Source organism: Ascaphus truei, chromosome 21 (assembly GCF_040206685.1).
Source record: "Ascaphus truei isolate aAscTru1 chromosome 21, aAscTru1.hap1, whole genome shotgun sequence".
Taxonomy (NCBI): domain Eukaryota; kingdom Metazoa; phylum Chordata; class Amphibia; order Anura; family Ascaphidae; genus Ascaphus; species Ascaphus truei.
The window spans coordinates 17,750,185-17,774,004 of record NC_134503.1 but is presented as its reverse complement, the minus strand read 5'-3'; the positions used below and the strand labels follow the sequence as shown (position 1 = coordinate 17,774,004).

At 47.3% G+C, this 23,820-nt stretch overlaps 1 protein-coding gene across 1 annotated transcript; it reads right to left on the bottom strand.

Annotated features, from left to right (window-relative positions):
* Positions 1-836: 836 nt before the first annotated feature.
* Positions 837-23,814, bottom strand: C21H9orf43 (chromosome 21 C9orf43 homolog). Its single transcript, XM_075579234.1, has 11 exons — positions 23,673-23,814; positions 21,551-21,698; positions 20,504-20,603; positions 17,363-17,490; positions 15,867-15,957; positions 14,826-14,947; positions 12,514-12,718; positions 10,562-10,676; positions 3,887-4,029; positions 2,438-2,552; positions 837-1,568 (listed from the first exon to the last, which is right to left on the bottom strand). The coding sequence occupies exons 1-11, from the start codon at positions 23,794-23,796 to the stop codon at positions 1,393-1,395; spliced, it is 1,467 nt and encodes a 488-aa protein (XP_075435349.1). The 5' UTR covers positions 23,797-23,814; the 3' UTR covers positions 837-1,392.
* Positions 23,815-23,820: the final 6 nt, after the last annotated feature.

Sequence of the window (23,820 nt, the reverse complement as noted above, 5' to 3'; positions counted from 1 at the left end):
AGGTGTCTAATGGAATTGGACAGCGTAATAAAAAGGAGCCACAATATTATTGTAGCAAACCATGTATTTAAATTAAAAAACATTACTTTTACAATAATAGAGAAATAGAAATGTACATTTAAGAATGTTTGTAATCATGGTAACTCTACCGGCACACTCAAGTTTGTGAGATTTTCGTTATTGGTTGCAATGTCATTTAAATGAACCACAGGACTGTTCTTCGTAGATGGAATATTAGAGTACAGAGCTTTTGAAACCTCACAGGTCTCTTTCGTCAAGTGTGCTGTAGCAGATGTCACATAATGTCATAGTAACATACAAGACTAACAAGTGTTAAAGAGGCATTATCAGACTTAAGTGGCAATACAAGCTTTGCATCCTGAACACTTGGATCATTTGGACAGGGGTGGCTTGGGAGAATTAAACATTATGAAGCCTTTAAAAGTACAGTATGTTATGCTGCCACTTAGTGCTTTCCCTGAGTATTGATGTCTCCTATATTGATACCATCCCTTCTGTATTAGTGTTACCACGTGACTAGTAGAGAGCCAGGCAGACTTCAACACTTCTGGTCCTGTTAATATACGCAGTGGATGGGATGGTGTTTGATATGTAGAGCTAAACATGATGTAGCACTTACTATTCCATTGCTCACACTAATCCAGTAAACTTGGAGTTGAATGAGGACGAGATGACTAATAACGTGCATGGTTCCATATCCTTGCAACTCATATTCTGAGCTGCCCAGTAACCTTGTTTAATTGAGCATTGCTAATAATAGGAGCTGTTTTCCTCCATGCACCAGTGCCACCATGTGGCAGTCATCAAGCCAACACTTTTAATGCAGTTTATACTATAGCTTTATTATTCAAGCAGACTATAAAATTTTAGGGTGACCAGCCATCCCGGTTTAGCCAGAACAATCCCGTTTTATTGTCCTCTGTCCTGGTGTCCCGAAATGTTTCCAAATGTCCCAATCGCGCATGCGCTGATGAATTTGGGGAGAGCTCTTTTGCAGGCCATTCGTTGCCTGCCGTTTGCGCATGCGTGTTTGGTGCTCATCGTTTGCGCATGCGCGTTTGGTGCTCACCGTTTCTGCATGCGCGGCATTTGTCCCGGGAAAAATATGGTCACCCTACTATTAATGCCATGGTGTATGTGAGCAGTTTGCTACTCTGACCATGGGATCTGTGTTCAACATAACATTTTGCTATCAAGTTTGACTCCAGTTTCTTTGGTTACCTAGTTTTCAGTTCGATCAAACCTGTTCATTTCGGCAAACATTAAATAGTGGAAAACATTATGACAACACTGGGTTGACTTTAAAGAAGAAAAAAAAAATGAAGTGTGAGGTATTACAACATATTCCACTTGTGTTTGTCTGGGTTAACATTAATTGTGCGTTGGTGAAGACGGAGGGGTAGGGGGTTGTAGAGATGGAGCACCCTGCTCTTTGGGTGCCTTGTCTTGGTTGCTTTCAGGAACACAGTCTGTGGATTGTGGTGGAACTGGGGGTAGCTTTTCTCTCCGTGTTGCCACATCTCCAGTAACATGCACCTGTTCCAGGTCTACGGATCAGAACAATGCAGATGTAATGTGAGTTTTGGCAGACAGGTGGCTGCTGAAGTCAGCCCGAGCTCTGCATTTTAATCCCAATTCTGCTAGGTGGAATTTCATGTACAAAGACAATGTCTACACCAGCAGTTTTCAACCTTTTTGAAGTGACACACACACACACACACACACATACACACACCTAAAACAGGGGGTGTGCAGAGCACGTGCGTTCAAAGTCAAATTTCTTTGCGTTTTGTCACTGCAATTGTGTTTTGATTTTTAATTAAAAACATCACCATCACAAATATAATTTCTGTGACAAAACAGTGACAACAGATAAAGAATTTCACTTAAAATGCGCGTGCTCGGCACACACACACTTTTTCTTTTATTAAGGAACCTCAGAATTCATTGTGAAATTCTGAGAAACCCCAACTCTTGCCCCCCATCTCTCACGTCCCCCCACCCGTCTCTCGCGCCCACCCCACCTCAATCCTCAGGGGTTACAACCAGGCCAGCTTTTATGGATATCCCTGCTTCAGCACAGGTGGCTCAATTAAAGACTGAGCCATCTGTGCTGAAGCAGGGATGTCCATAAAACCTGGCCTGTTGGTGGCCCTTGAAGACTAAGTTTGAGACCCCTGGTATACACTCATGATGGATAAGGGTTGTTTGTCTTAATAACCTCCCAAAGAACTACTGTATACAACAAAATCAAAGACCTCAATAACTAGCTGGCTTTTATTCCAAATGCCCTCGCCATTTAGGGGTTCAGATATGTCTGTCCCATGCATGTATTATTTCCTTTTCTGTATGTGTCTCCATTAATAGACTGTCTTATCCCCATCAAGTTGCATGCAAGGAACAGAGCAGTGCTGACCTTGCTGTGACTCTGTGGTGTCCTCACCATCTACAGGCTCCGGCGACTCAACAACTTCAGCTTGTGCTTTTAGGATTTCCCCATCACTTTCCTTATTGGACTCCATAGCTGCAGCCTAAAAGACAGCTTAGCAAGTCAGCAAAGACAGCTTAGCAAGTCAGTAATTATCATATTAGTGTTATCCAGCCACTATTACATCTGTGACGAATGCTCTTGTTGATACATTACAAGGTGTTTCTCTACTTACATTCCATGAAACCTTGTGGTTCACTGGTGGTAATGGTGATAATGCTGTTAATGGTGGTAATGGTGGACATTTGACTTCTCAGGACACAATCACGTATTTGACATTTCTTAGTTTCGCCATTTAAATGTTATTAAATACCACACTGTAATGTTATATATTTTCCCATATCAAATATACAATTATAAGTACTACCACAACAATAGTATTATTAAATACATGGAATGAGTGCGCTGGTGGGTGAGGTCACAGTATATTTTTAAGGGGTTCCACCCAGTCACAATACAAAATAATTTTTTTAAAGATTTTGCAGATCTGGAAAGGTTAAAAAAAAAAAAACTCCCACTGCATTAAAGGGGCTTATATGAGCTCCAAAACGGCCAATAACATTATAATTGCACAAACAATCAAATTTAAGCCAATCCGAGTTTCCTTTGAAATTTATAGATAATCCTAAAATGTATAATAACCTAAATCTAATGTGCAACTTTTCAAGAACCCATATGACCAGGGCCGGTGCGGCGAAATTAAGCTAGCGCAGAGAGGGCAGGCTTCTTACCTTTCCCTTGAGCGGCATCTCCTCCTCCTACGTTGCAGCGTCATGTGACGTCGCATTGTCATGGCAACGCGGCAGAGAATGTAAAAGGCACGTACAGAGCCAATCAGTTTAATTAGTGTGGGGAAGAGTGCGGCGCCTCTGTAAGGGCGTGGCTCGCGGTGCAGTCGCACCAATGGGACCGATGTTCCTCGGGCGGCATTTTCCAGTTTATTTATCGTTTGAAACTGAAACTGGAAAATGCCACCTGAGACCGTCGCCTCTCTTGCTCACCCCTGGCACCGGCCCTGCATACGACTACTAGAACTAAAGACTGTTGGGAAGAGAGAAAAAAAGAAGACAGAGAGAAACAGTTACGTAGTAGATGAGGTTGAAAAAAGACGAGTCCATCCAGTTCAGCCTATGATAAATTTTGACATATTATATAGTTATTGATTAAACAGGGCTATGACATAAGACACTTTCCCGTGCTGGAAGACACATTATATCCCATTCAAGTAAAATGGGCCATAAGGTATCATCTAGCGCCAGAAGGAGTTCTGTGGTATAGCACCATCGAGTAAATATGAGCCAATGTGAATTGAGCAATAGTGAGTCGGGATGGCTTATTTTCAGTTGTATGCATTAATAAGATGTACAAGATACCCACCGTTTTGCCGGATTCCTGCCTGAGATCTGTAAGAAACAAACGCCTGGAAGGGGGTGACCCGGAACACTGAGAAAGGCTGGTAACGGATGAAAAGTCCCTGCCATCTGATTCAAAGGACTGGTCTGCATTACAGCTCACTGAACCTATCGATTTAAAACACATGGACAAATGTACTATACTTGACAAAGGCTGTGTGTCTGCAGCCAAAATGTTGGACTTCATGGAAGGTTAAATAAAACCATATCATAAGAACACCAAAGCGCCCACCTCTTCTCTTTAGGATTTACTAATAGAAAGCCTTTCTATTGGCCGCCCCAGGCAAAGGCTGACACCAGCAGCCATATTGTTTTCCCAGGCAAGTTGAATTTGTAAGGAAATTCAACGTTCAGTCTACTGGCAACCAGTGGATCCCTAGAGCACACAACAACATGGGTGAGTTTCATAGGACCCCAGATCCACTTGGATAATATAAACTTACCCACAAAAAAATATCAAGCAGCACAGACTGCTGCTTTTATGGGTGTCCATAGATTAACCTGTTAGTTACTATGTAACTTCCACCTGAATGGAAATGAATGCATTGTAAGCTGTGTTCTTATCTTATGGCCTCTATTTAATATGGTGAGATGTGCGTTGGCGCTCCTGGATGGTGCACATGAGGTTGGCTTCTATTCACCTGAACATACCCAGGCAGTGCAACGTTCTAAATTGATCCAAAAACCTGATTAAGGAGAAGGCTCGAATGACATATATTCAGTCAGCTTTGAATATATAGAGATAAGTGCCCCTAGGTGCTATGTGGAGTCAGGTGGCAACACAGTTGGCACCATAAAGCCGCAATCTGTATTTTTTTTTTGAAGGGGGAGGGGGTATACACACACACACACACACACACACACACACACACACACACACACACACACACACAGACATATATATATAAATTATCATTGTCAGCCATTGTTGATCCACTGCTTGATGAAGCCTCCCCAATGATCTTCCAGTTACTGTGGTTGCTGCCTCTCTTCTCCACGTTGCTCGAACACATTTCCTGATTTCATGCTCCCATCTCACTATTGGTCATCTTCTTGGTCTTTTAATAACCCTTGGAATCCAGTCTAGTACCACCTTTGTCATATGATTGGTCACTTCTTGCGATATGTCTGTCCCACTGCCAATTTAATTTCTTCACCCTTGTGATGATGTCACTGACTTTGCTTTTGAACCCATTCATTCTTTGTCCCGTCTCTTTGGGTAATACCCAGCATACATCTCTATACTTCTTTGCGTTGTCTTATTTCTTCCAAAACGTGCTATAAAGTAAATCTATCTATATATTTCTCAAACCGTCCTATGTGTCGTTGCCTGTCTGTCTGTATGTGTCTCCCTGTGTCTAGGGACAATCACATTGGACCTTTGGCCCGTCACTCCGCCTCAGGCCAATGAGATGGCTCCCTTGGCCCGCCCGCCCCCACACACACACACACGGTCACACACACACACACACACACACCCCTCCCTCCCCCCTGGCCCTCCTCAATGGCTGCCCGGCCTTGACCATCCACCCTCGCCCATCCACCCTCTCACCCCTCCGCCCTTCCCGGAGGCTGGCCCGCAACAACGGAACCACCCCCTATCACCACTCAGCAGGACCTCACAAAGATCACCCTCTCTCCCAGCGCTCACCCTCTCTCCCGGCGCTCACCCTCTCTCCCGGCGCTCACCCTCTCTCCCGGCACTCACCCTCTCTCCCGGCGCTCACCCTCTCTCCCGGCGCTCACCCTCTCTCCCGGCGCTCACCCTCTCCCCCGGTGCTCCCTCCCACAGACCGCCCCCCTCCCAAGGGCACGCTCTCTCGGCTCTCACCTTAAGGCCGCGCCCCCAGCTCACCATCCCCGAGAGCGCTCCTCCGGCTCTCTCAGTCGGGAGCTGTACTGGCCGGCTGCCCACACTACCTCCTCATCTGAGCGTCTCAGCTCCGCCTCGCCGGGGGGAACGGAGAACGCCAAGGAACCCGAGGAAGAGGAGGAGCGCGGCCCGGTGCGAGGTAAGTAAACGCAGGGGAAGGGATCTTTCACCCCCCGGCCCTGCCCTTCACCCCCCGGCCCTGCCCTTCACTCCCCCCCGGCCCTGCCCTTCACCCCCCCCCCGGCCCTGCACTTCACCACCCCCCCCTGGCCCTGCCCTTCACCCCCCCCCCCCGGCCCTGCCCTTCACCCCCTCCCCGGCCCTGCCCTTCACCCCCCCCCCCCGGCCCTGCCCTTCACCCCCTCCCCGGCCCTTCACCCCCTCCCCGGCCCTTCACCCCCCCCCCCGGCCCTGCCCTTCACCCCCCCCCGGCCCTGCCCTTCACCCCCTTCCCCGGCCCTGCCCTTCATCCCCCCCCCCCGGCCCTGCCCTTCACCCCCCTCCCTGGCCCTGCCCTTCACCCCCCCCCCGGCCCCGCCCTTCACCCCCCCCCGGCCCTGCCCTTCACCCCCCCGGCCCTGCCCTTCACCCCCCCCCGGCCCTGCCCTTCACCCCCCCGGCCCTGCCCTTCACCCCCCCCCCGGCCCTGCCCTTCACCCCCCCCCCCCGGCCCTGCCCTTCACCCCCCCCCGGCCCTGCCCTTCACCCCACCCCCCGGCCCTGCCCTTCACCCCACCCCCCGGCCCTGCCCTTCACCCCCCCCCCGGCCCTGCCCTTCACCCCCTCTGGCCCTGCCCTTCACCCCCTCTGGCCCTGCCCTTCACCCACACCCCCCTGCCCTTCACCCACACCCCCCTGCCCTTCACCCACACACCCCTGCCCTTCACCCACCCACCCTGCCCTTCACCCCCCACCCTACCCTGCCCTCCGCCCCCACCCTCCCTGCCCTTCGCCCCCACCCCCACCCTGCCCTTCGCCCCCACCCCCACCCTGCCCTTCGTCCCCACCCCCACCTTCGCCCCCACCCCCACCTTCGCCCCCACCCCCACCCTGACCTTCGCCCCCACCCCCACCCTGACTTTCGCCCCCACCCCCACCCTGACCTTCAACCCCACCCCCACCCTGACCTTCAACCCCACCCCCACCCTGACCTTCGCCCCCACCCTGCCCTTCGCCCCCACCCTGCCCTTCGCCCCCACCCCCACCCTGCCCTTCGCCCCCACCCTGCCCTTCGCCCCCACCCCCACCCTGCCCTGCCCTTCGCCCCCACCCCAACCCTTTGCCCCCTCCCTGCCCTTCGCCCCTTTGCCCTGCCCTTCGCCCCCTCCCTGCCCTTCGCCCCTTTGCCCCCTCCCTGGCCTTCGCCCCTTTGCCCCCTCCCTGCCCTTCGCCCCCTCCCTGCCTTTCGCCCCTTTGCCCCCTCCCTGCCTTTCACCCCTTTGCCCCCTCCCTGCCTTTCGCCCCTTTGCCCCCTCCCTGCCTTTCGCCCCTTTGCCCCCTCCCTGCCTTTCGCCCCTTTGCCCCCTCCCTGCCCTTTGCCCCCTCCCTGCCCTTTGCCCCCTCCCTGCCCTTTGCCCTTTCGCCCCCTCCCTGCCCTTTGCCCCTTCGCCCCCTCCCTGCCCTTTGCCCCCTCCCTACCTTTCACCCCCCCCCCCCCCGGACCTACCTTTCACCCTCCCGGCCCTACCTTTCACCCCCCCCCCGGCCCTACCTTTCATCCCGCCACCCGCCCTACCTTTCACCCCCCCGCCCCCGCCCTACCTTTCACCCCCCCACCCCCGCCCTACCTTTCACCCCCCCGCCCCGGCCCTACCTTTCACCCCCGGCACTACCTTTCATCCCCCCCCCCTCCTGCCTTTCATCCCCCCCTCCTGCCTTTCACCCCCCCTCCTGCCTTTCACCCCCCCAGTCCACTCAGTCAGTCACCCACCCAGTCACCCACCCACTGTCAAATCCCTGTCACCCACTCAGTCACCCACCCACTGTCAAATCACTGTCACCCACTCAGTCACCCACCCACTGTCAAATCACTGTCACCCACTCTGTCACCTGTCTTTTGTGGAAAATATAAAAATAAACATGTTGCATTGTAATCTTTTTTTCGGTATGACAATAAGAAAACAGTTACGTTAAAGTTGTAAGCTAAAAAATATTTTTACCTGGTAGGTGCGCTATGGGTTGGGGGCGGGTGGGGATCGCCCTGCTCCTTTCATTTGTCCTGGGCCCCATGCTTTCTGTTGACGACCCTGCTCCCGCCCGCCACCACAGCAGACACCCCGCCCCACAGTAAGTCAGCTGCTGCCACCCCCCCCCGTCACACACCGCACCCAAAGTCAGCCACCGCAGATACCCGCAGCACGCCGCCGCACCCCGTCACTAACCCACCCGCAGTAAGCCCCCGCCGCACAACCCTCCCGCCTGCCTCCCCCCCCCAGTGATCCGCCACTGGACAGCTCTGAAGAGGGGGGGGGAATCACAACCCTCCCGCCCTCCAGTGAGCCGCTGCTGCCGAGCTCTGAAGGGGGGTGGGTGGGAGGAAATCACTAACCAAAGGTGAGCCATCGCCGCCAAGCTCTGAAGGCGGGGGATTACAACCCTCCTGCCCTCCCAGGGAGCCGCCGGCTACCTATCAAGGGGGGGGGGGAATCCCAGCACCCCGACCGCCCCCCTCAGTGACCCGCTGACGCCGAGCTATGAAGGCGGGGGAGGGGGGGAATCGGAGATGTGAAGGGGGGGAAATCAGAGATGTTAAGGGGGGGAAATCAGAGCTGTGAAGGGGGGGAAATCAGAGCTGTGAAGGGGGGGGGGGGAAATGGAGCTGTGAAAGGGGGGGAAATGGAACATGTGGGAGGGGGGGGGGACCGGAGCAGTGAAGGGGGCAAATCCCGGGCAACGCCGGGTATATCAGCTAGTATATATATATATATATTTACCTTATTTGACACAATGTTTCACCCAGAGCTGAACCACACACTCCAAGCTACGAGAAACCCCTGTTCCTGAGATATTTAAGTGTGAAAAATTTCCAGGAGAAGCAATGGCCACTGGAGTCAGCCTCACTGTGGCGACCAATAGAAAACTGTGACATCATTGTAAGATGACATTGCAGCTTCCCATTGGGTGACCCTAAAGCCATCTTTATTTTTCCTGGCAAAGTACTGGCAAAAATTAATCATGAAATATCTTAGGAATTTGGAGTTCCCTGGAGCATTGAGTGCCCTCTGGTTGATATAGGTACAACAAAAATCTACTTAATTTCAGGGTTGGGGGGGGGCGGGGGCGGCGGGGTTGGATATCTCCCTTAACTCTTTGAGTGCCTCATGACGTAAATCTGTAAATATGATTAGCCATTTTGGGGCCAAGAATGTGCTGCTTGGCCCTCTGGCAGCAAAAGGGTTCATTGAATTAACCCATTTCCACTGCATCTTATATCTATAGTTTTGAAAACGTTGTATGTGCCTGTCCCTATGGGCAATCTGATTGGTCCGTCGGTCTGTCACTCAGCCTCCGGCCAATCAGATTGCTCCGTCAGTCCCCCCCCCCCCCCGCCTCTCATTGGTCACACTCACCCGCCGCTGACAAAGATACCCACGGGCATCGGCGCTGCCGCCTCACACCCCCCCCCCCCCACAGCAAACCCCTGCCTCCCCAGCACCGCTACCCACGGGCATCGCCGCACGCTCCTCTGTGCCACCGCCTCAACTCTCCCCCCCCACCCCCTCACAGCAAACTCCAGCCTCCCCGGCGCCGTGCTACCCACGAGAAGCGGCGCCCGCTCCTCGGCGCGCCGCCTCACCTCGAGGCGGAGGGCTCCCGCTTTGCAGGAGGGACCCCCCACATTCCCTCTGCTGCTCTCCGTGCTACTCACCCCCCCTCCACATGCCCTCTGCTGCTCTCCGTCCGATTCCCCCCCCTAGCAGATGGCTGCAGCTGGGGTCCGACTCCCGGGCTGCAGGAGGGAGCTTCTGCCGCTGTATGCTGTAAGGTAAGCAGCTCCCCCCACACACATTCCCTCCTCTCCGGCATGATTCCTCCGTCCGTCCCTCCTCCAACACACACAAATTATATATACATACACACACACACACACACACACACACACACATACATACATATACACACACACACACACGGTATCCCCAGCACCCCCACATCAGCACACCGGTATCCCCTGCCACCCCAGCACACCGGCATTCTCGGCCTCCCGCCATTCCCAGCCCCCATCAACACCATCAGCACCCACACATCAGCACCAAACCCTCCCAAATCAGCACCCTGATACAATCACCATCAGTACAGCCACAGCAGTAGTACCACCGCACACCGCCATGGGCCTCGTGGACCCCTCTCCACCCAAACACCCAAATGCCACCCCAACACCACAAACATCCCGGGCAACGCCAGGGCTCTCAGCTAGTATTAAATAAGAGCCAAGGTGAGAAAAAAGCATTGCCGATTTGAGAAGCAAGCAGAGACCATCTTTAAAAGAGAAGCTCAGGGGTCCTGTCGCTGCCTGACCTGGGTGAACCTGGTTCGGATGCCATTGTCCACTCTCCTTGTGACCTTGCACAAGTCACTTTATCTCTCTGTACCTCCAGCACCAAAATTAGATTGTAAGCTGTACGAGGCAGGGAGTAACTGTGCCTGCAACATTTTATTTTATTGCACAATTTATGTACAACCCCACGTAAGAAACAAAATACCATCATTATTAACAATGGTATTAGCCTGTGTGTCAATATGCTACGATGTTGGTCCCAGAATTACCGGAGATTCTAACTTTGCCGCTGGGCCCGGCTCTGCTTATATATTTTTTCCATAGGTAGTACTGGTTCCTAATGCTCTCGAGATCTATTTCCATCTCATTCAAAGCTTCAAAGCGCTGGAAGAGAAACCAACAGGTTAGGGTCGCTTGACCTTCAAGCAAGGTCAGCAGGAACAACATGTCCAATTGTGTGGCATTCTTACAGCGGGTTTTATTTGCAAAGATTCCATGTACTTTTTCACTATTTTGGAGAAATACTGATGAAGAGATATTGGCCTTTATTGTTATTTTCTAAGTACGGCTTTACCGTTTAGCCCTGGATAGCTCGGCAAATTTGGAATGGCTAAAACCTAATATGTTCTTGTTTTTACCCAAAAAGTGGGTATTGTATATTCTATGTTACTTATTGTTATTCTACCGTGTTACGATTCAGGCTTAACGTTTCATAGCAAACAAACGCATATTAAATAACTTGGAAAAATTTTTTAGTAGATAAAGCGTCATGGGGCATATCTACTAAGGGGTGCTCTGTCTGCAGACACCTCCTGGTGCTGGAAAACCCCTTATAGCCTGTTCACTTGAATAAGCCATAAACTGTCATCTGGCGTCGGAAGATGTCTTATGGAATAGCACTGCTTTGTAAGTATGGGCCCTCATAGCTAAAGGATTCCCTTGAATTCAGTTCCGATACCCATTGGTAACTAGGGCTGGCATTCAGGGGGAAATAAAAAAAAGTTTTCAAATGACCTGTACTGTGTTGCTGCTGGTCCAAAGGGGCAGTCCCCCCCCTACGGCCATATGAGACTGTTAGCACTGGGATGGGTGATATGTACACATGATCTGGACCCTTTTTGGTAAAATCTGACAATAATAACTATTTTTCAATGTTTTATTTGTTATCATTTCGTGTGTTTATGCTAGCCAAATGCTGTGTAGACTTTTTACAGTCTTTACCCAATCTCTTTTGTGATATAATTTTTTTTTTTGTGTGTGTGTCTACCGGTAAATTCATGTCACAGACAGATATGAGTGTAGCACAATACAGGCATACCCCGCTTTAAGTACACTCACTTTAAGTACACTCGCGAGTAAGTACATATTGCCCAATAGGCAAACGGCAGCTCACGCATGCGCCTGTCATCACGTCCTGAACAGCAATACCGGCTCCCTACCTGTACCGAAGCTGTGCGCAAGCAGGGAGACTATAGAGCCTGTTATAAATGCGTTATTTACATCAGTTATGCACGTATATAACGATTGCAGTACAGTACATGCATCGATAAGTGGGAAAAGGTAGTGCTTCACTTTAAGTACATTTTCGCTTTACATACATGCTCCGGTCCCATTGCGTACGTTAATGCGGGGTATGCCTGTACATATCTGACAAGAGTGAATTACATACAGTAGGGACCTAAAGAAAGGGAAAACACATTCATTTTTCACAGGAAACAAAGAAGCAAAAATGTAAATATAAGGGTGATTAATTCCTTCTTAGGAAGCTGATTACATTGAGCAGTTGTTTACATTTTTATTTTATTTTATTGCCTGCTATATGGGACTGCCCTTTTAAACAGTTAGAGGCTATGACTATAGGCTATGAAGGTTGATCTCAATGGAGATATATCTGCTTCCAACCTACAGTAAATTACTGTTAAGCGACAATCCTACCAGAAGCCTGTGTGAGATGAACTCCCGCTCCACTTCCTTGGGAGCGCAGAATGCGATCTCATTCAAATCAAACAGGGACATTATGATGTAGCTACTAGGTCACGGGGCCCCTGGAGTGTCAGACCCTGTGACACCGTAGCGACGTAATTAAAATAAAGGGGGGAAACTGGTGATCAGCGTGGTCTGCTGCTTTAACAACTTCAGTGCCGGAAAGGTCTGCAGCAGAAGAGTACCATGGACCTTCTGGTGTGGTGACCTGGTGACCCAGTGAAAGCCCGCGTCTTACCTGATCATCGAGCTTGTAAACTGGACCTGTGCTTGGTAAAGCAGACACGTGCTGTTGCCTCTCCTTGGTATCATGCAGAACCACATGCCGCTTCTGCAGCAGCGGGACACCGGGAAACCAAGGCTTCAGGGAATTCACGTCTGGGTATCTCCAACAGTAGCTTTGCTTGTCTTTTGGCGCCTTGTCAATGTGCCCCTTCACAGAGCTGAAAACAAAATACATTACTAGGCTTCCTTTCAGATATGGCCACAGTCTTGCACTGGTCTTTGACAGTGGCGGCTTTGTTTGACCTTGGGATCACAGCTTTATCTCCTTGTGCATCACAAACAACCAACACAAATGGTAAGGTCAATCTGTATGTATTCTGCAATGGTACAGTGCATGCTCTCACTGTCAGCACTATAAAAACAATCAAAACATCTTAATTTAGCCACAGTAGCTGCTGGATACTGAGGCCAGAGAATGAGAAAATACTATAAATATGGGCCTCCATAGAACAAGAGACCTTCATAAAGACTATGGCTCAGACTTACTAAATAGTGCTAAGCCCAGACCACAGGGGGCAACAGCAAAACTTTCTAACTCCAGCTGTGCTGTTTGCTATTTTGTTTTATAATAATACCTCCCCCTGTGATCTTAGCAAATATATCACAATGTGTTCACGGCATACTACAAAACAAACCCAAACTGGGACATGCGGGCCCCACAAAACCTCTAACATGTTTCACGCCCAAATGGAGCATGATGGGTGTATTTTGATATTTGTGCTACACATTTCCTGGGTGGGTCTTCTCTGCATGCAGTGCATTGAGGTTTTGTGAATGCTGAGACAATGTATGTTCTTCCGGTGGCACGTCACGTTTATTTCTCGTGGATACAAACGGTTGGGATACTGCCTTGTGGATGCCGCTACTGAAGATCCCTTGGTACAGATGTAGCAAACCTTACCGTCATACCGTGGTCATGTGATTGCGACGGTCGCTTCTAAATGGGATCCCCCGCAGTGCAATCAGTGGCTCAGGGGACTGTAAGTCTTAGTGTGTGTGTGTGTGTGTGTGTGTGTGTGTGTGTGTGTGTGTGTGTGTGTGTGTGTGTGTGTGTATATATATATATAATCTTTCGAAATAACATTGGCGGTAGCTGATGGGCTAACAAAGGATGCCGCTCGTCATGTTACCGCTGCCCTGATGTTGGTCTTGGGTAACAATATTAGATATGTATAATGAAGCCTTTACACATCCGCACGTTACCCACTCTCGCAGCTCTACCTGCGCACAATCCCATGCACTTCTTTTCCAACGCCTTCAAATAACAAGCAGCATTCAGGAACACACCACCCATCTTCTCCATCTCTACCTTAGCTTTCCATTTCCCTGCCTTGTAGATTGTAAGCTCCTTGGGGCAGGCCTCCTTACCTACTGTACCAATGTATGGTAATGTTTGGTATTTTATTGGTATCGTCTTCTGACCCCCCATTGTACTGCGCTGCAGAATATGTTGGTGCTCTATACACAAATGTTGGTGTGTTTGGAAGCCTGTTGGACCTGTGTTGGTGTGTTTGGAAGCCTGTTGGACCTGTGTTGGTGTGTTTGGAAGCCTGTTGGACCTGTGTTGGTGTGTTTGGAAGCCTGTTGGACCTGTGTTGGTGTGTTTGGAAGCCTGTTGGACCTGTGTTGGTGTGTTTGGAAGCCTGTTGGACCTGTGTTGGTGTGTTTCTATTTACTACTAGATCCTTGAGGGATTTATATCAAAGTGCCCTGGCTGCAAAACTGGGGTAATAAATAGCCCCAGATGTATCGAAAAAGAAAGCTCTTTTGCTTTCAACAGGATTTAGTCCTGTTTAAATCTGATTTCATTTTTGCACCACTTTTTGCCCACCGTTTTGCAGCCACGAGACTACAATACATCCCCCACTACAAGTGAAATCCCCACTAGATCTCATTAAAAACCTTCATTTAAACTGATGTATCGAAGCAAATTTTCAACAATATTGACCAAAATGGTGTCATTTTTATCCTGCGTCTCTTTGAGTCAATGTATCAGGGTATTTACTCCACGTTTTGCGTTTTTGGGGAGTGTCAATAGGAAGAGTTAGGGAGGTCTTACACGGCAGATTCTAATGACATGTATCAAACTCCGGGTCTTCACCTTTTTTATATTGCATTTGCGGCCCAAAACAATCTGAAGTGGAGTGAACTTTCCATCAGTTGTAGGAAACGCGGGCATAAAATGGGGCGATGCGCCAACGAAAACTTCTCTTCTCACTTCCTTCACGTTGATGCATATCGCCCCCAAATATGTACAGTTCCTACCTTGGTGGTATCCCCATCTTCTGACTCTTTGCATGTCCTCTAACGGACGCCCGGACGGAGGTCAGTGCCATGTTACGAGAGCATCCACCAGTAGGGTGTCTTTTGACGTTCCTTCTTTTTTGCTGAACACAAAACATGACATTGAACATTGAACAATAAAGAGAGGTTGGGCCACTAAGAATCACTTAACCCTTCTGCTACCCGAGGCACCCACTGCCACTTCCTTAAAGTAATCTAGCCATGATAAAAGCAAATATTAGTTTGTTTTGTTGTTAATCTGAAATGTAATTAGAAATTACATTTCATTGGGGGAGTGTTGGTCGATCACGTGTTCTCTTTACCCATATCTCACCCGTATCAGAGAGAGGGGGTCTCTGCCTGTGAAAACTCTTGTTGAGCCCACTGACCACACAAAAAGGGAGCAGTCAGAGGAAATCAAACCTCTCCAGAGTCTCAGCTCATCATGTTCACAAACGAACTCTAAAAAATGATTACAAAATATTTATAGGTGTCAGATTTGGGTAAATAAAAAAGGCATCCGTCAGATTAAACCCCTTAAACATGTCACTGCTGTAAGTACACTTCGATGCTAGGAGTGAATGCTTATTTAATCCTTTGTGTGCTGAAAGGTTTGTTGCACCCCGTGCCGACTGTCCAGCAAAGTGGGAGGGAGGTGCCGGCGGCCTTACTTCTGAGCGGGGAGGGGGCCTGGACCGGGCCCAACTTCCGGGATCGTCTGGGCCACCCCCTCCGCCTGTCGGTGTCCATGCACATGACCATGATCTGCCCGGACGTGAGGAACAGAAGAGGAGTTCCTCCCCCTCTTCTGTCCTGCTCTGCTCACTGAGAGCCAAGATCATGATCTCTCCTGGAAATAAAATCATTCATAAAATTGGGGCAAAGTCATAAGGCCTCCAAGGTGCTGCCTAATATGACACTGCCCCAATTTCATGTGGCACCCAAAGGTTTACGTGGCATATATGATGATAGAATGATATTATTAGTTATTATAGTCCATCCCCATTACAGCATGTGACTCACCGCTGCTAGGACTCGGTCTTCACTCTTTACATCTTCAGAAGAAAGTGTTTCAAAGGTCACGTCTTTAATCCCAACTTTGAACTGGTCCTCGCTAAACAAAGGAATGTGTTAAACTGTTTAATCGCTTCAGCAATTTAGAGATTTGAAGATGAATTGACTATAAATGGGACGATTCAGTAAAATGCCACTATCGACACTATCACAGTTTAAGAGGTCACTTATATATGGTCCGAAGCTGTTGGGTCTAAATAGCTTCTGACTATATAGGAAATGTCACATTTAAAGTACAGCTGAAGAAGATGTCCTAAAAGTTTGTGTACAAGGACATCTATTAGATATCTAATGTTGGACCAAAAAAGAGCAATCGCATGTAGCCAGCGAGTATTACAATTTGGCTTATTTGCTCAGGAAATTAATTACAAACTGCATTTATTAGGGAATGGAGAAGTGTTTGTCAAGCAAGTATTTTTTTATGCATATCGTGCCCCATCCTTGTCAGAGAACCAATAAAGATAAGGAGAGAGCAGAGAGGCGGCTCTGTCTGTGCAAACTCTTGTTGAACACGCAGTGACATCAGACAAAAGGGAGCAGCAAGAGGAAAGGAACCACCCCCCTCCCAAGTCTCATCTCGAGGTGTTTACAAACTAACTCTATAAAATGACTTTTAAATACTTCTTGGTGTCTGATAATGGTGGTAACCCCTTGTCACTGCCATTGGTACACTTTGATCCTTGGGAGGGATAGCCCCCTTAAAAGGTGCCATCCTATTAAGAATCAACAAAAAACCTTCATATGAAAGAGCAGCCAATTATAAGCACTACCCTAATATCCTGTTTCCCAACATCACGTTCCCCTCTAAACTGACAGCAGTAACATCATCAGATTGGAATGAAAGCTTCATTTGATTCTATCTGCCCAGGCAGGAAGCATTTTCAGTTGTACCCTCTTTCACTGAAAAAGGACCAAGGACATTTAGGGCCTGCAATAAGAGGATCCCTCTAACCCAGTGAAACCAAACAGGTCTGATCTGTCTGTGTGTGTACTGCACATTTACATATGGAGTAAATACAGCAAACGCGATAGATAGATACACACACACACTAAAAGGTCCGCACAGGGTCCCACAAAACGTAACTCTGGTGCTCTAGAGACCCCGATCGCTGGTAAAATTAACTTTAATTGTTTTGTAGGTTGTTGCAAAAAAAAAAAAAACCCCAAACCCTATTAAACAAATATGGCTGCATAGTCACGGGTAACAAGTCGCTTTCCATTGATGACCCGGCTATCATTTGTAACGTTTTTTGCAATTACAGAGCAGGCGGTCATATTGTCCTAGTTTTGGGGGATCACTTAACGGCTACCGGGGTTCCCTTGAAATGGGAGTAGAGCGGCTGAACTCTGCGGGACCTCCTGGAGTCCCTAAGGTGAGACGCACCGCGAGCAGCGCTGCTTTGAGTGCGCGGGTACATTTGGTATCGGTGATTTACCGTACGTACTTCTGCTCTTTTTTCCGTTCTCGGCGCTGACATTTCCGCTGCGAGTTTGGCACCCAGACCACGGAGATGTGTCTGTTCTCCATATCATGGCAGGAAGCAGATCCCGCACTCATATCCACGACCTCAATCTGGATGGGAGAAGCTGTGTGTTACGGGCAGCAGTGCGGAGGATGGAGCGACATTCACGCCTATATAACCCCGTCATTCTTCTTTCTCCAGTAAAGCCAGAAATACAGCGGTCTAGGACATTTGGTCACAGCTGTTTTGCCACGATCAAGTTGCCACCAGCCTTTCGCAGTCACTCATGTCGCTGAAGGGACATCTCGCCACCAAGGTAAGCCCCTAACCTTACCCTAAAAACCCCTACTACTAACCCCTACCCTAAAAACCTTAACCCCTTACCCTAAAACCTCTATCCTTAACCCCCTTCCCTAAACGCTAAAACGCATTCAGTTAACATACCTTATTGGCGAAACGGACGGCGGCTGACTGCCCAGCGTCAGAGCGGCTGCGGCGAAGCGTCCCTTGGCAGCCAAACATAGGCGGCGAGATGGTTGCGACCAAATGTCCGATTACGGAAATACACCGTTTGATTTGGGCGTGATTCTTGATTGTAAACTCATTAGGGAAAGACCCCCTTATCTTAAAGTCTATGAAACTTGTTAAAGCCGCAAGCTCCCCATCTTTTCAAATGTGAGAAACTTGTGCATCAATATTGGTATGTTGAACGGGAGTTTCTCGGTCATTCTCTAGATCAGTCGTGTTTATTTAATATATAAGGAGCAAGGTTAGGAGCACTCACTATACTGTCAAGTAACCAGGAGGGAGACGTGTATATAGCTAACAAAGAAATATCCAGGCACTTCAGTGATCTTAGTGAAGAAACAAGAGGTTTATTGGAACAGGATCAACTTTTTCGGTCCAACCATAGACCATTGTCAAGGTGGAACACGGTTGGACCTAAACGTTGATCCCGTTCCAACAACCCTCTTTTCTTCCCAAAGACCACTCTAAGTGCCTGGATATTTCTTTGTTTGCCATTTAATATATAAGAAGTTCAGAAAAACGATAGCAAGAGGTGGCTCCAATCGATGTTATATAATATTCTAGCACAGGTACCAGATACAGCTTCCTGTTACAATTGTTGGATATATCTGGGGATACCAGGTGGCTTCTCCAAAAATACTGGTCACAATAGTGAAAGGTGTGACACGCTCGAGGCATATACAAAAGAGAAAAGAATCCCTAGTATGAGCACTCAACATCTACTAAAATAATAATATAAAGTTAAATGATAATCAAAAGGAGGGACAAACAGACATGAAATATACAGAGTTTAAAACCTAATTGACCCAAGGGTGTAGATGACGCGAATACTGTGACGTCATTGACGTGACAGGAACGCTAGGTTTCGCCGAGGACCGGCATCTCTCTCGAGTGATACACAACTACTAAGTTGTAATTGTAGCCAGCTAAACCAAGATATGGGCCCTCTGAGGCAGCCACTAGTGTCAGTCAGAGTACTTTTATATTCACTCGGACCAAGTAATACTTTGTAGCTGGCAACCTGTATATCGCCAGGGATATATATCATGCTATTACTGCACAGCAAGCACTGATCAGGCAATGCACTATAGGGGGGTGATTAACAACTGCCGTCCCTTATACTGTTATCAATGTGGATGTCCGTATCCATACCATCTGGTAACCTGTAGGTAGCCTTAAATAACTGCACATTTTTTTTTTTACACACCCGTATCTGAGGTGTATTGTATATATAATATAGATAGAAACTTATTCACTTTTTACCCATTCTCTTGGGCTTCATTGGTCTGCACCTTTATTCTTGGCATTTATTTGCCAAGCACAGCTACCTACTAGTTTATCACACGCGTAGTGTAGGAAATACATAGGATATAAAGCACAGATACCAACATATATACCTGTGCATCACCGTTTCTTGCATGCATAATTCTGGGATTCTGAATTAAGTCATTTATAGGGATCCAAGATAGGACCCTGTCCGGTACATAACGTCAATTAGGTTTTAAACTCAGTATATTTCATGTGTATTTGTCTCTCCATTTGATTAACAAGATATCATGAAACTTTATATTATTATTTATCTTAGTAGAGGTTGAGTGCTCATACCAGGGATTCTTTTCTCATTTGTATATGCTCATAGTGCACCTTGTATAGCTCCCTAGAGCACCCCTCTAGTACATTTTTTTATAAAGTTCATTATATTAGCAGAGCAGAGGCCTTCTTCTGTGTTCTACACGCTCGAGACCCCCCCCCCCCCCCACTCCATGCTGTTTCCTCCTCTCCTTGGCCCCACCCCCAGGCTCCTGACACATCCTCCTGATTGGCTGCATTACCCAGCAGCAGCCAATCAGGATGAAGGAAGCTGCCTAGCAACAGCCCTGCTCTCTTCCCTGCTCAGGGAGATCCCACGGCCTCCCAAGCCGATCAGGTCACTAGGCCCAGAGAGGCAATACCGGTCACATACATGTCTAGTATTACCTCTCATTTTTTACTGGGCAGTGTGTTCAAATACAGAACAGTCCGGTTCAATACTGGACACCTGGCAACCCTAGATCTATCTCAGCCCCATATTAACAGCAGCAATATCAGAAAACGAATGCTAATGAATATGTTGATATTCAGAGATGCATATTTAAGCCCTTAAAAGCCTGAGGGCTTACAACGCATTACACAACAATGTTACAGGTCACTTACCATTTAGATTGCAAGCTCTTCGGGGCAGGGCTTCCATTTCCTAATGTTACTTTTATGTCTGAAGCGCTTATTCCCGTTATGTTACGTGTATTACTGCGGTGGAGCACTATGTACATGGATGGCGCTATATAAATAAAGATATATATATATATACATACATACATACATACATACATACTTTGGCATTTTGTCATCAGAAGACCCTGAGCTGAGGCTGACACATTGAGCAGTCAACGTTTGGCAGAGCACAGTGTAAGATCTATGGTGTTTTCCTAATAACCCAAACTAGTCGCCGTACATTTACGTGTTGCGTATTGTTACGTGTTGTGTATTACGTGTTGTGTATTGTTAAAGGCCTGCGTGTCGATGCAGTGACATTGAGGTCTGTGGCGCGTCACTCACTTTGTGCAGCTTGCTGGGAGAGATGCAACGTGTGATTCTACGGGGAGACGCTTCTGACTCCCGGCTTGAGTTCAGATCCGGGAACAGCACCTTGTCCAAACTGATAATGATAACACAGTCACAACTACAGTTTGATGCTGACATATACTGTGAAAGGTAGATAATATGCTAGCATCAGAGATTAAAATGTGGTTGAATTATGGGATATCACAACTTTTTTTAATGTCCAAAGCCAGAGTAACACTGATTTTTCATTTTAAACACAGAAACATAGTTACATAGTAGATGATGTTGAAAAAAGACATACGTCCATCAAGTTCAACCAATGCTAAATTTAGACAAGATACTTTATCCTATATTTGTACTTACAGTATATTGTACATAGTGAAATCGTACTTTTTTTTTTATTTCCAAACCCAGAGAATCACTACTTTTATTATTTCTAAACCCAGAGTTACCACTACTTTTTTTTTAATTGTATTTACACACTTTCAGTTCCATTACAAATGGATTAATTTTAGAATAGATCTCTTCCTTCCTGTTTTATAGCATAAATAAAATACCAATCATGTTATTGAAGTGCTTTGCTCCAGTGTTTAATACATTTATTTCTATTCACAACCTTCTTGAAACCACTCCGGCCACTGGGTAACATCTATGAAGGAGCGGCTCAGTCAGTAAAGGCGCTGACTCTAAAAATGACACGGAGTTTGAAGCAAGGGAGCTTGGTTCAAATCCTGGTGCAAATCCTGGTGCAAATCCTGGTGACCTTGGACAAGTCACTTTATCTCCTTGTGCCTCAGGCATAAAAATATTGATTATAAGCTCATCTGGGCAGGGACTGTGATTATAAAAAGCATATGTATCCACGCACTATACTGTAATTGTGAGGTGCTTTGAGTCCCATTGGGGAGAAAAGTGCTACATGAAAAGTAATTATTATATTATGGCCCTATGAAGGGGAGATATATGTAATAGAAAATGTACTTCTGCAAGGAAACAATACCAGTACTGATGTACGAGATAAAGTACACATCCCTAACATACCTGTATTTAGTCTTGTTGTAGAAGTTACACAACACAGGAGAAGACGAATCTCTGAGCCCCATCAAGGAAGAGGATAGGTTTAACAAGCGAGAATCTAACCCCATTGTTGGGGGCTGGAAGTTGGATACTGTCAAGACTGGGAGTCCACCTGTCAGGGAAAAAAAATGTGGACATACAGATGTAGCAGGCGTTGTTACACCCGTCACCGTGATGTGTTGTCTTAATAGTAGCGTGTTATTTAATGTGACATTTCTCCCAATGAGAACGTGTGCGTTATTTCCTTAATGCGTGGTTTGTGAGCCAACATTTCACAGGATTAGTCTCCAAGGGCAGAGAACAGAACCCCTATTCAATATGACGTGAAGCCACTTTCCAGTGCTGGAGTAGAGATCAGCTCCGTTTAAATGCACTAGCTGGGGGTTGAGATGAGATACTAGTGCAGGGGCGGCCATCTCCAGTCCTCAAGGGCCACCAACTGGTCAGGTTTTAAGGCTAGCCCTGCTTCAGCACAGGTGGCTCGTCGACAACTCAGTGAGCCACCTGTGCTGAAGCAGGGCTAGCCTTAAAACCTGACCAGTTGGTGGCCCTTGAGGACTGGAGTTGGCCGCCCCGGCACTAGTGGGTCTTACTAAGTAGTAGAAATAAAGTGATTGTACCCCGAAGAAAATCGAATAACAGATGCACCAGAGTCTCCTCTCATATATGAATAAATACATACTAAGTACTATTTGGTGGTGAATCAATAATCCAATGACGCTATTCACACCAACCTATCTCCACTGTCAACACTGTCAATATACCATCTGCGCTATATACTGATCCTGTAGGTTTTTACCCTGGCTGATTGCACCATTCAGTCCCCATTACCCTACCACTTTTATTTAGTAGGAGTATTTATTCATATATGAGAGGAGACTCTGGTGCATCTGTTATTCGATTTCATTTCTTTTAAACACCGTTATATACACACTCAGTAATATATGTTTTAAGTAATAAAATAAAGGTTATATCTTAATTAGTGTTGTGCATTTAAGTGAATTTTCTTCGGGGTACAATCACTTTGTACTCTTTATTTCTATTGATTCACTTTTCAGTTCACAGTTTGCACCCACTTTATAATTATCGATTTGTATCTGTCATTCATTCACTTATCATTTCAATTAGTATGGTTCAGTTTATCACTCCCTAATCTCTCTTTTGGTCTTACTGAGTATACAAGTAAATAAATACCACACAGCAATGGTAATGACCCATATTTACTAAGCGATGCTGCTCCAAAACACATCTTCCAGCGCCATTCACTTGAATGGGCTGTAAGGTGTGTTCCAACACTGGAAGGTGTCCCATGAAAGAGCATCACCTAGTGAGCATGGGTTGATATGGCTTCAGTTAGGCATCCTTTTTGGTTAGATCAGAACCCTGCTGTGACCCTGGAAGTTGGGGGGCAGGTCAGATCCCAAACCCCTGTTGGTATCCCTGGTAATCCGTGCCCCACAGTATGTAATTTTATGGACAGAACTGACCTCAAGGTTTGTACTTTATTACCTTCACCTTTATTTACAGGGGTACAGAGAACTGTGATTGCCATTGTATTCTTAGCTGAGGGAGAGTCAAAATGGACGATAGTTTCAGATAGTGCTCTATGGGGGCTATTCAATATACCCTGAAGCGTCCGATTGCAGAAGACCCAGTTCAAGTTAATGAGGGGTTTCATGCATTAAATTACCCCCATGCAATAAATTGTGGTAGCAGTGTTAGTTCAGTTGCGAAAATGAATAAAAATGAGTATTTCAGTATTATATTATATGATGTTTATTGGGACTAACAATTGATATTGCAGGACAAGCTTCTAAGAGTTCTCCTCTGTCCTCGGATCAAGCAATACTTATTTACTTTCAGTTTAAACTCAGAGAAACATTATAAATTGGTAGTTCTGATCTTAGGAAGGGTGTACAACTCTCGAAAACCTGTCCTAAAATATCAATTGTTACTCCAAATAAAAAAAGCTATCATCTGAAGCACAACTGAAGTACCTGGACAGCACTCCAGAAATGCTATTGGCACCTCTGAGTACTTTTTTCTGGTTACCATAGCTGTAAAGAGGGCTTTACTCTCTCTATACCTTCATCTTCAGAAGACCTGGTGATGGAGCCCAGTGAGCTTGTGCTGTAATGAGGATTCCCCCGTTCTATCCTCCGGAAGGCCGCCCAGCACTGCGGATGCTGACACACTGGCATTTTGCACATGGTCTCATCCAACGCGTCATGCGC